At 40.2% G+C, this 16,418-nt stretch overlaps 1 protein-coding gene across 7 annotated transcripts in view; it reads left to right on the top strand.

The window, feature by feature from the left end:
* LOC109914185 (microtubule-associated protein RP/EB family member 1) overlaps positions 1-16,418 on the top strand; it is a 56,766-nt gene that overhangs the window by 8,100 nt on the left and 32,248 nt on the right. For 4 of the 7 annotated variants that reach the window (XM_048608125.1, XM_020513757.2, XM_048608128.1 and 1 more), the window contains exon 2: positions 11,474-11,614. The exons of 1 other annotated variant lie outside the window; for it this stretch is intronic. In XM_048608125.1, coding sequence (XP_048464082.1) covers positions 11,494-11,614 — 121 coding nt within the window. In that variant the 5' untranslated portion in view covers positions 11,474-11,493. The remainder of the gene's footprint in view (positions 1-11,473; positions 11,615-16,418) is intronic. 2 more of the 7 variants (XM_048608127.1, XM_020513765.2) reach the window with 1 other exon arrangement.

Genomic DNA, 16,418 nt, shown 5'->3' with positions numbered 1-16,418 from the left:
ACCGCATCCCAAAACCAGTCCAGCTCGTCCCTGCCTCCCTAACCTGTTCTTCCTCCCACCTATCCCCTCCTCCCACCTCAAGCCGCACCTCCATCTCCTACCGACCAACCTCATCCCGCCCCCTTGACCTGTCCGTCCTCCCTGGACTGACCTATCCCCTTCCTAACTCCCTACCTACACTCACCTTTCCTGGCCCCATCCCCGCCTCTTCGACCTGTTTGTTTCTTCTCCACCTATCCTCTCCTCTATCCCTCTTCTATCCGCCTCCCACTCTCTCCCTATTTATTTCAAAACCCCCTTCCCCTCCCCCTTTTCTGATGAAGGGTCTAGGCCCGAAACGTCAGCCTCTCTGCTCCTATGATGCTGCTTGGCCTGCTGTGTTCATCCAGCCCTGCACCTTGTTGTCTCTTGAGTGGAAATGGTGTTGGCCGAACTAAGCAGGAGTCTGGCGAATTATATACTAGGAAGCATGTGGTTATAGTGGAAGATTTTAATTTTTACTAACTTGGAGAAGTAAAATAGCTCCAGGAGTAAAGACAATTGATTTCTGAAATGCGTTCTAGCCAATTTGTTAGATGAATCCAAATCGGTTAAGCTGACTGTAAAAGAAAGTATTGCAAATAGTGACTGTAGTCTGAATGAACCTGACAAAAGAACCAAAGAAATGCGGATGCTAGAAATCAGAAACAAAAACAGAAATTGCTGGAAAAACTCAGTAACTGAGGCAGCATTTGTGGAGAGAAAGCAGGGTTTCTCCTCTTCAGAACTGATTGAACTTGATATTAAGGTTGCGCAGGGAGGCGGAAGTAAAGAGACAAACGAGGATTTGAGGTGAGCAATGAACTGCTCACTGAATCGGGCCAAGCTGTTGGTAGACAGTGTGAAATATTTAAAGCAGTATTTTGTTAAATACAAGGTAAAAGCCCCACGGACCTTTTTAAGCAACTTTGTCAACAAACGATATGGTATTATGCTAAGAAAGGCTTACGCAATTTTAAACAATGGAAATATGGCAGACTAAAATAATTACAGAAAACACTAAGTGAAATGAAGGCTATACATATGAATATACATTTGCAATGGATATCAAGCCAACATTAATTTTTTTAACTGCTTGTTTTTTATTCCTTAATTTGTTCAGAGTATGATAGCTAGTATGGAAATTGCAGACTTGTTAAATGAATATCATGTGTTTCAGGAGAGGAAGGGATGATTTGAATGATGGTGAAGATAATTTGTTCTAAGGGAGATTAATTTCCTAGAGCTGGGAATTTACACCCTATTGAAAGAAAGAAGTGGTGAGATTGCAGAGATAGCAAGAACTGCAAGTGCTAGAGTCAGAGATAACAAAATATGGAGCTGGAAGACCACAGCAGGCCAGGCAGCATCAGAGGAACAGGAAAGCTGACGTCTTGGGCCGGGACCCTTCTTCAGAAATCTTCAGAAATTCTGAAGGAGGGTCCCGACCCAAAAAGTCAGCTTTCCTGTTCCTCTGATGCTACCTGGCCTACTGTGTTCCTCTGACTTCACACTTCTTGTTGTTAGTGGTGAAATTGCAGATGTTGTTCCATTATTTTGAGACCAGGGGAAGCAAAACAATTTTCAGACCTGTCAGTTGCAACAAAAGTTATTGGAATCTGCCAGCAGGGGCAGAGTGAAGAGAATTTGAACAAGTATTAGCTAATTAGCACTTTTATATGGAATTGTAATATGCAGGTCATGTGTGAATAATCCAGCTGAATTTTTTGAGAATTAGCTAGTGCCTATGGATGTTAACTTTGTGGACTTCCCAAAAATATTAGTTAAGTTCCGCACAGCAGATTATTAGCAGTGTGAGCATGTGAGTTTGAAGGTTACCATGGGATATGGGTTGAAAATTTAACTGAAGTTGAAATCAAAATAAGAATATAAATTTTAGAGTGACTTATAGAATATGATCAACGATATTGTCTAGTGATTACTGGGCCTCAGCTTTTCACCAAATGTATTAATTATTTGGATGGTTAAATTAGGGCATTGTATACATAATTTGCAAAATGAGGAGGACAGCAAGCTGTGCAGATTGAAACAAGTTACAAAGGGATGAAAGCAGAACTCTTGGGGGCAGGTGGAATGTGGAGAAGTATATCTACTTAGGAGCCAGGGAAGTTGCATCAGAATATTTTCTTAATTAAGAACTGTAGAGCAAAGGGATTTGGGTGCCCAACTATAGAAATCACAAAAACTTAATCTGTTGATACAAAAAAAACTTGAATAATTCGATTAAAATTTTCTTTTTATTTCAACATTTGGGATAGAAGGCATATTTCTATTGGATGAGCTTTAGTCAGAACTTGTCTAGAAATTATTCAGTTCTGTTGAGGTTGGTTGACTCACTGAGCTGGTTGTTGTTCTGCAGACGTTTCGTTACCGTGCTTGGTAACATCCTCAGTGCAGCCTCTGATGAAGCGTCGGTATGTTTTCCCGCCTGGTTATTAAACTCTGGGGTCCGTTGCGATGGATTGCCTCACTTCCGGGTTTCCTCCGTAGTGGAATGTATATGGGGTCGAGTTCAATGTGTTTATTAATAGCATGCTTCGTGGAGTGCCATGCCTCCAGGAATTCTCATGCTTGTCTCTGCCTAGCCTGTCCCAGTCGAAGTCGTGGTTCTCCTTGTCCACGTGGATTGAGATGAGTGAGTTTTGGTTGTGTCTTTTTGTAGCCAGTTGGTGTTCATGTACTCTTGTTGTTAGTTTCCTTCCTGTTTGTCCGATACAGTGTTTCTCGCAGTCTCTGCAGGGGATCTTGTAGATGACATTGGTCCTATCCATGGCAGGGAGTGGGTCTTTAGTTCGGGTGAGCACTTGTCGTAGGGTTGATGTGGGCTTGTGTGCAACTCTGATGCCCAGCGGTCGTAGAAGTCTTGTGGTGAGTTCTGACATGTTCCTGATGTAGGGTAGTGTGATGAGTGTGTTGGGGCATGTAGAATCTTTCTGATGCTGTTCCTGTAGGCATATCCTGACCCAATTCTTTGGATATCCATTATCCTTGAAACTTGGAAGAGGTGCTCCTCCTCCTCTTCGCTTCATCAGAGGCTGCACAAAAAGACATGACCAATACTCACTCATCTCAATCCACATGGACAAGGAGAACACCGAGATCCTAGGCCGAGACAAGCACGAGAATTCCTGGAAGCATGGCACTCCATGAAGCATGCTATTAATAAACACATTGAACTCGACCCCATATACATTCCGGAAGTGAGGCAATGCATCGCAACGGACCCCAGAGTTTAAAAACCAGGCGGGAAAACACACCGACGCTTCATCAGAGGCTGCACTGAGGATGTTACCAAGCATGGTAAGGAAACGTCTGCGGAACAACAAACCAGCTCGGCGAGCCAACCAACCTCAAAACCCACAACCCGAGCTACAGATCTACTCCAAAACATTATTCAATTCTGGTCACCTCAAGAAAGATTTTTGAATTTGGTGTACTGTACAATGCAAATTTACAAAGATGATATGTTTCATAGATATGGCTGTATGTCTCTTTATTCAGAAGATTAGCACGTGGTGTATTTGAAGTGTTTAAAATAATTTGATTCAAGTAATCATGAAAAGTTATTGCCTTTAGAGTTCAGAAAAATGAGCTGATCTTTTGATTGAGGCAAAATTCTTATATAGCTTAACAATAGATTCAGGTAGGATCTTTCCCCCGGCTTCCAAGTTTGGAACCAGGGAACTATCTCTGAATAAAGACCAAATTGTTTAGGACTAAGGTGAAGAATTTCTTCTCTCAAATGGTGAATCTTTGAAATTCTCTAACCCAGAGGGCTATGGAAGCTAAGCCATATATTCAAGACAGATATCAATAGATTTCTTGATATTAACAATATTAAGGGATATGGGGACAATGCAGAAAAATGGTATTGAGGTAATATGGCCTGAGGGGCCAAATGGCTAATTTCTTTTCCCAATGTTCTTGTGTACTTTGGGAGATTCCGGAAGAATTGGGCAAAATCTCAAAACTCAGGGCTACACTATTGACATGTGAAATCGGGAAACATCTCCTCAAACAGTCGTGAGAACCTGAAAGTCTCTCACTCTAGATGTTGGGTCAATTGAAATTTTCACCACTGACATCAACAGATCTTTTAAGTAAGGATATCAAAAGATATGAAGGAAAGATTTGCAATTGGAGGTGAAGTAGAGATTAACAATAATCTAAATAGTAGAGTAGATTTATTGGGCTGTGTGACCCATTCTTCTTATGTTCCAAAAAACAAACTCTTTCTTTAGATCAAATTTGGCTGATTTCACTTGATAGGTGTCTTGCTTGGCTTTCTATTATTGGAATGATAGTTTCCATGTGACTTATTCACTTCGTTGCACCCTGCACATTACAAAATAATTTTACTGGAGCATAGTATTTATAGAAGTAAATGACTACCATAGAAAAGTGTTTATCTGACAACTGTTAACAGCTGAGTGGTCGGAATGGCTTGTGAATTATAGTCATCTTGCGGATGGCTTTAATAAATTTTGCTCTCCGTTATCCTTAGTTTCCACAGAATCTGCATTTCTTTGCTTCTTCATGCCAGCCTTTCCAGTTTCCTTGTGCCTTATAGAATGTCCTTCATTTGTGCTGAATTCAGTTATATTGGAGGAATGCAGGACAAGTATTTTTTGTCTAATAATACTCATCATATAGCAACGTAAGTGGTATATGAGGGCTATCACATTATGATAGGTTTTGTGATAAAACAATTTTGTGTACTGTATATGCAACCAGACCTGAGGAAAATAAGTGAGAATGTTATCTTAAATTTTCTTTTCTCATGATATGGCTAGCAGAATAAAACATTGACCCAGAATAAGATGTCAATTCATTGCATCTGTTCAAATAGTTTAAATTCCATAGTTCGAATTTCTATTCAGTTGAATGGGCTTTAATTTCAATACTAATCAGGGTCAGGACAGCTGTGTGTGCACTTAAGATGATCTGTGATACTAGCAACAGTTTGAGAATTTTAGAGGTAAATCTATATGATTTGAGTTAAAGGTGTAGTTTATTCCAGTGCATTAATATACCTAATATTAACTGTCATAACTTATGCTGGTGACCCATCCCCCATCCAAACCATCACCACCGCTAAAATTGAGAGTCGCCATTTACCAAAACCTTGATTTTCTTTTTAAAAAAAACTGACTATAAGAGCAGCATAAGCTGAGTACTCTTCAGTGACTAACTTGCCAGTTTCTACATCTGCAAAACACGGTGAAAGCATGGTGCAGTGCTTCCTTGCCTTGTTGATAAGTGCAATTGAAATTGAATAAGTACAATAACAAGAAATGATCTAGAATCAAATGATTAATCCATATGAGTGGAGGTAAGAAATAACAAGGAGAAGAAGATATTTGTGGGAATAGTATACTGGCCCTGAACAGTAGCTGTTCTGTAGGATAGTGAATAAATCAGGGGATTAGGGTATGTGAAAAAGGTAGAACGGTAAAATCATGGGTGAATTTAATCTTACAGATTAAGGTATGCACTTTGGCATGAAGAATAGAAGAGCTGAATAGCATTTAAATGGAGAAAGACTGCAGAAAGCTACAGCATCGAGGGATTTTGGAGTCTTTGTACATAAATCACATAAAAGCTAGCATGCAGGTTCAGGTAATGGGAAGGCAAATGGAATGTTGGCCTTTAATTGTAAAAGAAATGAAGTACAAAGATAGCTCTGAAGAAGATTCATATCAGACTTGAAATGTTAACTCTGTTTCTGTAGCCATAGATGCTGCCAGAAGTGCCGATGTCTGTGTTTGCTTGATAAATACAGGGATGCTTTGCTAAATTATACAAGGCACTTGTCAGACCACAGCTGGTATACTCAGAACAGTTTTGGGACCTCTTATTTAAGGAAAGGCATTGGAGGTAGTCTAGAGAAGGCTAATTAGGCTGATCCCAGGCATGGAAGGACCGTCTTACGAGGAAAGATTGAGTAAGTTTGAGTAATGTACTCATTGGTGTTCAGAAGAATGAGAGGAGTCATTATTGAAACATAAAGATCCTTGGGGAACTTGACAGGACAGATGCTGGGAAAGGTGGTTTACCCTAAGTGGGACAGCATAGGATCATAGGGTGTTGCCCATTTAAGACTGTTGAGGAGGAACTTTTTTCCCCAGAGGGTAGAGAACCTGAAGAATTCTACCACAGAGGGAATGTAGAGACTGGGTACTTGGGTTTTTTTTAGGATGAGAGAGATTTTCAGTCAGATGTGGAATCAAGGGTTATGGGGAAAAGACAGGAAAGAGGAGTTGAAGATTGTCAGATCAACTATGATCTCATTGCAGACTGGATGGGCTGAATGACTTACTCATACTCCTGCATCTGTGATCTCATGGAATATCAAATTGATAAAATTAACCAGGACAGTTCTTAGAATGATATGTTGTGATCAACATAAGGTCAGGCTATTTTGGGTCTGGTAATAAGTAATAAAGCTGGTTTAATAAATTATCCCAAAGTAAAAGATCCCGTAGGGAACAGTGACCGTAATGTGGTAGATTTTAGCATTCGTTTGAGGGTGAGAAGCTTGGGTCAAAAACTAATGTGCTAAATCTATAACGTAATTACATAGAGATGAGGTCAGAGTTGGTTGGAGTGAGCCGGAAAAGGTATTTAACAATACAGTTGAGGAGCAATAGCAGAAAGTAGTTCATGACTCACCACACTGAGAAAATTCATTGAGGAAGAAGATTCTAGTAATGGGACAAAATGGCCATGGTGAACCAAGAAAGTTAAAGATAGTACCAAATTGGGAAAAAAAGGGATTAGTAAAGTTTTTAAAAGCCAACAAAAGATTACCAAAAGCAAGACATGGAGAAAATAAACCAAGATCAAACTAGCAAGTAATATAGAAGCAGTTTCTTTAAATATATAAAATGATGGAGAGGCTAAAGGCCTTTAGAGAAACTGGTAGGGGAAGTAATGTTGGGGAATGAGGAAATGGCAGAGGAGTTGAATGAATACTTTACATCAGTCTTCATGGTAGACAATAATAGCATCTCAAAAGCACTGAATAGTAAGGAGCCTAAAGGAAAAGGAGGAAATAAATGCATTTACTATCACTAAAAGTATATTACTAGGCAAATAAATGGTGCTAAAGGTTGTTAAGGCCCCTGACCTGATGTGATGCCTCATGAGATTTTAAAGTAAGTTGCCACAGAAGTAGTGTATGCACTAGTGCCCATTTCCAATAATCTTTAGATTGTGGAACAGTTCGAGAGGATTGGAAAACTGCCAATGTGACACTTTTATTTTAAAAGAAAGAGTGAGGGGATCACAAAAAAAAAGTTACAATTGTTCATCCCCATCTCTTCACTTCCTTTTAGCTGATTAATCTGATGCTGATGGCAAATTAGACCTTTCTGTTAAAATGAGCCACATTTTCATTGTTTCTGCATGTACTTCCTATTTTAGAGTTTGCAAGCACGAATTTCTACATCGCATTCCTACTCCCAAGCTTATTAAAATAAGACTTCTGAAAGGTTTTTGACTTGAACCATTCTTTCTTTATCTCCACAAATTCTGCCTGACCTGCTGAGTATTTCTAGCATTTTCTGTTTACTTATTTTAATCTAGCTAGTTCTCCTGCTTGAATTCTAGAGACCTGTACTTAAATAAACCATTTTATTTGTTCAATAAATTCTCAATTGAAATTTCAAAGTCTGCTGCCATCATCGCCCTGAATAATTTACAAAGTAACTTATGTAGCAGCTGAGACTTCTCATCACATGCTCGAAGGGGAGGGAAGGCATTAGCATGGTGGTATTCATATTGGTGTAGTGGCTTCGTAATCCAGAGCACCTGGTTAATTCTCTGGTGATAAGTTCAAATCGCTTTGTGGCAGGTTTTTTTATAATCACCTGTGGGATATGGGCATCACTAGCTGGGCCAGCATCTTTTGCCCATCCCTATTTACCCTTCAGAGGGTGGTGATGAGTTGCCTTTTTAAAATGCTGCAGTTATGTTTTGTAGGTAGTTGCATAATTCCATTAGGGAGGCAATTCCAGAATTTTGACTCAGCAACACTGAAGGAAGGGCAATATGTTTACAAATCATGATAGATGTGTGGTTTGGAGGGGACCTTACAGGTGGTGGTGTTCCCAGGTGTCTGCTGCCCTCCTCCTAGGTGGTCGTGGGTTTGGAAGGTGCTGTCTAAGGATCTTTGAATTCCTGCAGTGCATCTTGTAGATAGTATACACTGCTGCGATGATGGGAGTGGATGTTTATGCATCTGGTGCTAGTCAAACACACTGCTTTGTCCTGGGTGGTGTCAAACTTCTGGAGTGTTGCTGGACCTGCCCTTATCCAGGTAAATGCAGCGTATTCCATCACTGTTCTGACTTGTGTCTTGTAGGTGGTGGACAGGCTTTGGGGATTCAGGAGGTGAATTACTCTCTGCAGTATTCCTAGCCTTTGACCTTTTTTGCCACTATCAGTAGTGTCCTCCAGGATGTTGCAAGTGGGGATTCAGTGACTGTAACACCATTGATCATCAAGGGGTGGTGCTTAGATCCTCTTTTATTGGAGAGGGTCATTGCTTGGCATTTGTGTGGTCTGAATGTTACTTGCCACTTTTTAGCCCAAGCTTGGATATTAATCACTCTCTTGTTGCATTTGAACATGAGGTGTTTCAATACAAGTTGTCAAGAATCGTGCTGAACATTGTGCAGTCATTGGCAAACATCCCCACTTCTGGTCTTATTGTGCAGGGAACGTCATTGAAGCAGCTGAAGATGGTTTGGCATAGGGCATTAGATAGACCTAGATGGTGAAATTTGAGTTTCATTAATGAATAAGGAATTAAAAGTTAATTGCAATAGTAATTGTCCTAAAAACACATCTGGTTCACTAATGTCCTTTAGGGAGGAAAATCTGTCATCCTCACGTAGCTGACCTGCAGCTATATAGTTGACTCTCAAAATGCCCTCTGACTCAACTTAAAGCAATTGGGAATAGGCAATAAACACGCACTTCACCAGCAATACCCCTTCCCCATGAAAGAATACAAACAAATGTATGCCACAGAGTCAAAAAAATTGGAAGCCATCCTTTAGGAGAATGACTAACTGACTGTGTTAGATCTAAATAGATCAACGTTAGAATTGTATTCTTATGAACTCTAAGCTCCAATGTGGAAATTAACCATAAATTCCAGAATTGATTTTACTTAATATTTCAGCCGTTGAGGTGTTATCCTTAATTGTGCAACGTTTTGTCCTTCAAAAGTAGCATGGTTTCTGCTATCCCAAGACGAAGTGTTGACCTCAGGAACTCCTTTTTTTTCAGAATAAAGTAATTGGTGTTCTACAGAATATGTATTTCTGTTAATCTTCATTTATTCAATAGACTTAATTGTTCTATGAAGCTTTCGTTCTTAATCTGAGCATATACTATATTTCAATGAGGTCACATAGTTCCCCCACTCTCTCTTTGCTTGATACTGATTAGTAACTGATGAATTGACAAACCTTTATTTGTATACACCGGGAATCATGTGGACCTCTCCCTTCCATTTGTTATGATGTTGCCACAGCATTGCGGTATGGATTATTCTGGTAAACCTTAAATCATTGTATTACATTGTAGTTGGTTCCCAACATCAAATCCAAAACCATGTGAATTTGCACTAAATAGTCTCTAAATAAGAGACAACACAGTATGGAGCTGGAGAAACACAGCAGGCCAGGCAGCACTAGAGGAGTAGGAAAGTTGACGTTTGGGGTTGGGACCCTTCTTCAGAAATGGGGAGGGGGAAGGGAGCTGGGAAATAAGTTGAGGGAGGAGGGGTGGGGATGGGAAAGGTGGGTGGGATGGTGATTGGTGCAGGGCAGAGGAGATTATGAGAGGGGTGCAGTGGGAGAGAGATCCACTGAGGTTTTTCCGGATGGAGAAGGGCAACTTCCTAAAGGTGGGCATCCTTGGAACAGGTTTTGCAGTGGGGTTGTGACTCATTCAGAGATAGCAAGAACTGCATAAGCATGTTATAAAAAGCATATGATATATTGAGTTTTATAACTTGAAGCATAAAGTTCAATAACAAGGATGTTATGCTGTGCCTTGTAAATCACTGAGTAGACCTCAGCAAGAGTATTGTCGTGGGATTTGATGATCCCACCCTTTCTCTTTTTTTTTTTTTGGACTATCTTGGCCCTGTACACTCATATTTCCTTCTTGAATGTATCCCACTATGCTGAGACAGATTTGCCTGAAAGTATCTGCTCCCAGTCCTCTCTGGCCAAATTGCATCTGACCTTATTAAAATCAGCTTTCTCCCAGTTGAAAACTTTGATTTCAGGCCCATGCTTGTGCATACCTGAAAGTGTGGCAAAACCTTGAAGTGCATACAGGCCAAATTTATGAGAATTATGCTAGGGACAGGATGCACTTTAAGTGGAGAAAGGCAAAAACTTGGTGTTCTTGGAGCTGAGAATGTTAAGGAGACAGTTGTCTATGGCATTGACAGAAGAATTGTTGAGTGGAGCATAAAATTACAAAGGTACATTTATATCCACTCAGTTTGTCACAGCGAAAGGTGGATTTCCATGCAGGTTATGCATTGTGGATTTAATCTAGAAACTGAGAAACATCCGAATAAGTTTAGGGATCTCTGCAAACAGAAGGTCTGCTCATGATTAAGATTATGACAAAAACATATTTTAAGATAGCTTACGAAAGATCTAAAGAGTGATAGTATTTTTCTGTCTAAAGAGCAAGTTGTGATGTGGATTGCATTACCTTGGAGGATAGTGGAAACAGATTCAGTAGTAACATTCAAATGGAACTGGATATATACATTTGCAGGGCAATGTGGAAAAAGCTGGGGACTGAAACTGCGTCTTTTGTAGAATGATACAGCACAACAGACAGACATTCTATGAATGTAACTGGAAACATTTCCATCTGTTCCTCTGGAACAAATTGTATTTTTTAAAATTTGTAATCAAGATCTGATAGTAAATCAGATAACAGGGATACAACTAAATTCGCGCATCCAGTCATACATAGTGCTCATTTTTTTTTTGTTGATGTTTCCAGTAATGCTGATGGTTCAAGTTGTATCATGTCATTTTTGCACACCTGAACTAAGTAAAAAGGAAAGTGATACCTTTTCATTAATAATCCTGGTTATCAAAAATATTATACTCATGTTTTTATCAAAATGAAAACCACTAGCAATGATTGTGACTTAAGCATAAGTTAAGTAATGGAAGTTGTTTTTTGTTTTGTTGCCACATTAAGGGGGAAGAACTTTTTTTTAAATGACGTGTTTGGAGATGTATTAATGTGTAGAGTTCAGATTTTTAAGATCTGTACAGCAGGGCACCTTCAATCTCTTCAGTCTACAACGTTGATGCACAAATGTAATATATGATTGGATATTGCCATTTGTCATATTTATGTACATAATTTAAAACTTCATCAGCTTTCCAGGATTAAAAGAAAATGGCGGTGAATGTTTATTCTACATCTGTAACCAGTGACAATCTAAGTCGGCATGAGATGTTGGCATGGATTAATGATTCGCTTCAGTTGGCCTACTCGAAGATTGAACAGTTGTGCTCAGGTAATTGTTACATGATTATAAGAAAATAGTGGATATGTTATCGATGGTATGTGCCGTGAAAGATGGGAAGGGTGTCTGCATTCCAAAATTTGGGGTGTGAGAGAAAAGCAACCACCAAATAATCACTTGTCCTCTGCAAATAGTGATCTCTATATTTCCTCCAGCCTCATGCATCAAAATGAATACTTTTTAATTTGCATGCCCTTTCCCAGTGTTTCTCTGTCCAGTTCCACACATCACATCAGCTTGCACTCTCATCATTTACCCCTGATGCCAAAAGTTAAAGCACATAATTAAGGTTGATATTTCACTGCAGTAGTCAGAGTTATGGAGCTGTACAGCATGGAAACAGACCCTTCAGCGCAACTCATCCATGCCGACCAGATATCCTAAATATATCTAGTCCCATTTGCCAACATTTGGCCCATATGCCTCTAAACTCTTCCTATCCAAATACCCATCCAGATGCCTTTTAAATGTTGTAATTGTACCAGCCTCCACCACTTTCTCTGGCAGCTCACTCCAAACAAGCACCACCCTGTGCGTGAAAAAGTTGCCCCTTAGGTATCTTTTAAATCTTTCCCCTCTCACCTTAAACCTATGACCTCTAGTTTTGAACTCCCCCACCCTTGGGGAAAAGACTTTGTTTATTCACCCTAACCATGCCCCTCAAGATTTTATAAACTCTATAAGGTCACCCGACAGCCTCTGACACTCGAGAGAAAATAGCCCCAGCCTATTCAGCCTCTCTCTCTAGCTTAAACCTACATCCCTGCCAACAACGTTGTAGGTTTTTCTGAACCCTTTCAAGTCTCGCAACATCCTTCCTATAACAGGGAGACCAGAATTACATGCAGTATTCCAAAAGTGACCTAACCAATGTACTGTACAGCCACAACATAACCTCCCAACACCTATACTCGATTCACTGACCAATAACGTCAAGCATACCAAATGCCTCCTTCACTACCTTGTCTATCTATGATTCCACTTTCAAGGGCCCATCTGATCAAGGTGCCCTTGTACTCTGAGGTAACCTTCTTCGCTGTCCATTACACCTCCACTTTTGGTGTCTTCTGCAAACTTACTAACCATACCTCCTATGTTCACATTCAAATCGTTTATATAAATGATAGAAAGCAGTGGACCTAGCACCGAACCTTGTGGCCACACCACTGGTCACAGGCCTCCAGTCTGAAAAACAACCCTCCACCACCCTCTGTATTCTACCTTCGAGCCAGTTCTGTATCCAAATGGCTGTTCTTGTATTCCATGTGATCCTTGCCAACCAGTCTACCATGAAGAACCTTGTCAAACACCATACTGAAGTCCATATAGATCACATCCATCACTCTGCCCTTAGCGGTCCTCTTCTAAAAAACTCAATCAAGTTAGTGAGATATGATTTTTCCAGCACAAAGACATGTTGACCATCCCTAATCAGTCCTTGCCTCTCCAAATACGTGTAAATCCTGTCCCTCAGGAACCCCGCCAACAACTTGCTCACCACTGATGTCAGGCTCACTGGCCTATAGTTCCCTGGCCTTTCCTTACCGCCTTTCTTAAATAGTGGCACCACATTAGCCAATCTCCAGTCTTCCGGCACCTTACCTGTGGCTATCGATGATACAAATATCTCAGCAAGGGGGCCAGCAATCACTTCTCTAGCTTCCCACAGAGTTCTAGAGTACACCTTATTTGGGTACTGAGGATTTATCCACCTTTGTGTTTTAAAACGTCCAGCACCACCACCTCTGTAGTATAGACTTTTTTCAAGATGTAGTTATTTATTTCCCCACATTCTCTGTCTTCCATATCCTTCTCGACAGAAAACACTGATGTAAAATGCTCATTTAGTATCTTCTCCCATCTGCAGTTCCACACGTAAGGGACGTTGTTGATCTTTAGTGTCTGAAGAACAGGTTGGAGGAAACCTTGCACCTTGGTCTGCGCCATCAGGCAGTGTATAGATCCTATGACACTATTGCAGTAAATTGTGAATGTTCTCCCAATGTTCTGACAAATTGGCATCCCGCAGTCAGCGCCTAAAGTAGCTGATTTCATCACTTGTTTGATTTGTTTTTATTTGTGCAAATAAGCTTGTTCTTTCTCTCTGCATAACAACAGGAGTTGCACTTCAAAAATATTCATGTTAATGTGAAGTTCTTTTAGGATATCCAGAGATCTTGTGACCTATGTAATAAAAGATTTTTTTCTTTGTTCCATTTCCTTTTTTCAATTTCATACTTTTATTACAGTGCAATTTCCCTTTTCTGTCTTTCTCACATAGAATTCTACACTTTTTGAGATGTAGAAAGAAAATTAAGGCACCTGTTTGACTATTATCAAGATCTTCTGTGCCATTCTAGCCCCTTGGCATTGGGGAGGTAGGGGGAGTGACTTCTGTTTATGGAGTTTGACTTAAGGACATCCCATAATGCTTTCAGACCAATAAATACTTTTGAATACAGTCACTGTTGTAATGCAAGATTCCAATATCAAGAATGTGCACACAAATATGACAATGCCAACGTAACCTTTTTAATAAAGTTGGCTGAGGGGTAATTATTGTCTAGAATGTTGGAACTAATTCTCTTATTGTTTTTCATAATAACAGAATGGAATTTTTACATCTACCTTAAAAAAAAAAAAAAAAAAAGTCTTGGTTTAACTTCTCACCTGAAAGAGTGCATGTGCGTCTCTGATAGAACAGCACTTCCATAGTGCTGCCATGATTGTGTTGTCCATGTCTCCTGGGTGGAATTGAACCCACAACTTCTGCCTTGTGATGAGAGCGAATCCACTGAACTGCTGCTAATGATGTTAGCGAGTAAATGTCAGTGAACAAATAAAGCCAACCATGTATCTTTCTTTTTCATGCTTCTCTCCATATAACTTTGCTATGCTTTGTGTTAAAAATGGAAATATAGCACTTCATTAACAGTTGCCTGATCAGGGAGCAGCTGAACATTACAGATGTGAAAGTGTCATAATTTAATTTTAATTTGAGTTCGCTGTCAGTGCAGTTGTATGAATATTATAGTTGTAGTCTGAAATTGCCTGGGTTAAGGTTGACAGAATTAATGTGCATTAGTTCCCTTTTCCCATTAAGAATAACCTTTTTGAACACATTAGTATGATTGATATCTGTGGAAGCTCTGGAAATCAGGTTTCTGAAACTTGTTCGATCGTTGATGCTAAACTCAAAAATTCTGTCTTTTTTCTTTTTAATGACAAAGTTATAATTAATGTAGTACATCTGGAAGCCGGGCAGCAATGGATCTTAAGATTGCATACCATATTGAATTAATCCAGGAAACGGTAACCACATTGCGATAGAATTCACCCTGCGGTTTGAGGGAGAAGCTGGAATCAGATGTAACAGTATTACAGTTGAATAAAGGTAACAACAATACGTGAGGGAGGAGCTGGCCAGAGTTGATTGGACAGGGAGCCGGCCAGAGAAGATGGTGGAGCAGCAATGGTGGGAGTTTCTGGGATGATTTGGGAGGCACAGCAGAAATTCATTCCAAGGAAGAAGAATCTTCTGAGGGGAGAGTGAGGCAACTGTGGATGACGAGAGAAGTAAGGGATAGCATAAATGTGAAGGAAAAGCATACAATGCGGTGATACAAGATTGTTGGGAAATCTTCGAAAGCCCGCAGAGGACAATTATAAAAATAATATGGGGGGGGAGAAGATGAAATATGAGGATAAACTAGCTAGCAATGTAAAAGAAGGTTACAAGAGTGTGTTTTTTGGGATATATGGAAGGAAAGAAGTAAGAGGCAAGAGTGGACATTGAAGCATTGGAAAATGAGGCTGGAGAAGTAGTAATAGAAAACAAAGGAGGAGTAGAGGAACTGAATAGATGCTTGGAATCAGTCTTCAAGGTAGAGGACGCCAGTAGCATACCAGAACTTGAAGAGCGTTCGGAGGCAGAGATGAGTGCAGTGACCATTACTAAGAAGGTGCTGAGGATGCTGAAGATGGATAAGTCATCTCGACCAGTTGGACTACAACCCAGGATTCTGAAGGAGAGAGCTGGGAAGATTGTAGAGACATTGGTGATCTTTCAGGAATCATTGGAGTCGGGGAGGGTCCCAAAGGACTGGAAGATGGAGGTGGGAAGGAGACAGAAAAAGGGAAACAGTAGGCCAATTTACATGATCTTGGTCATTGGTGAGATTTGAGATATTATTAAGGATCAGATCGCAGAGCACTTGAAAGTGCATGGCATAATAAGCTGAGTCAGCACGGCTTCATCAAAGAGAAGTCATGCCTGAAAAATCTGCTAGAATTCTTTGTCTAACTTGCTTATCACCTCAAGGAGAACCAGTGGCTCCTGTGCGCACAGGAGGCTGCTAAATAAAATAGGAACCTTTGGTATTAGGGACAGGGTATTGGCATGGATAGAGGATTGGCTGACTGGTAGAAGGCAGGGAATGGGGATAAAAGAGTCTGTTTCATGATGGCAGCCAGTGACTAGTGGCATTCCACAGGGGTCAATTTTGGGATCACTATTGTTCATGTTATATACTAACGATCTGGATGAAGGACAAGGGCAAGGTTGGTAAGGTTGCAGACATAGATCGATGGAAGTACAGGTAGTATTGAGGAAGCATGAAGGTTGCAGAAGGACTTGGACAGGTTCGGAAAGTGGACACAAGTGGCAGATTGAATTTAATGTGGAAAAATGAGTTATGCACTTTGGTAGGAAGAATAAAGCCATAAATTATTTTCTCGATGGAGAAAGGCATTGGAAATCTGAAGCACAAAGGGACTTAAGAGAATCCTGAACTAG

Source organism: Rhincodon typus, chromosome 19 (genome assembly GCF_021869965.1).
Source record: "Rhincodon typus isolate 14 chromosome 19, sRhiTyp1.1, whole genome shotgun sequence".
In the NCBI taxonomy this organism is placed as follows: Eukaryota; Metazoa; Chordata; class Chondrichthyes; order Orectolobiformes; family Rhincodontidae; genus Rhincodon; species Rhincodon typus.
This window is presented reverse-complemented; position numbering and strand designations above follow the sequence as displayed.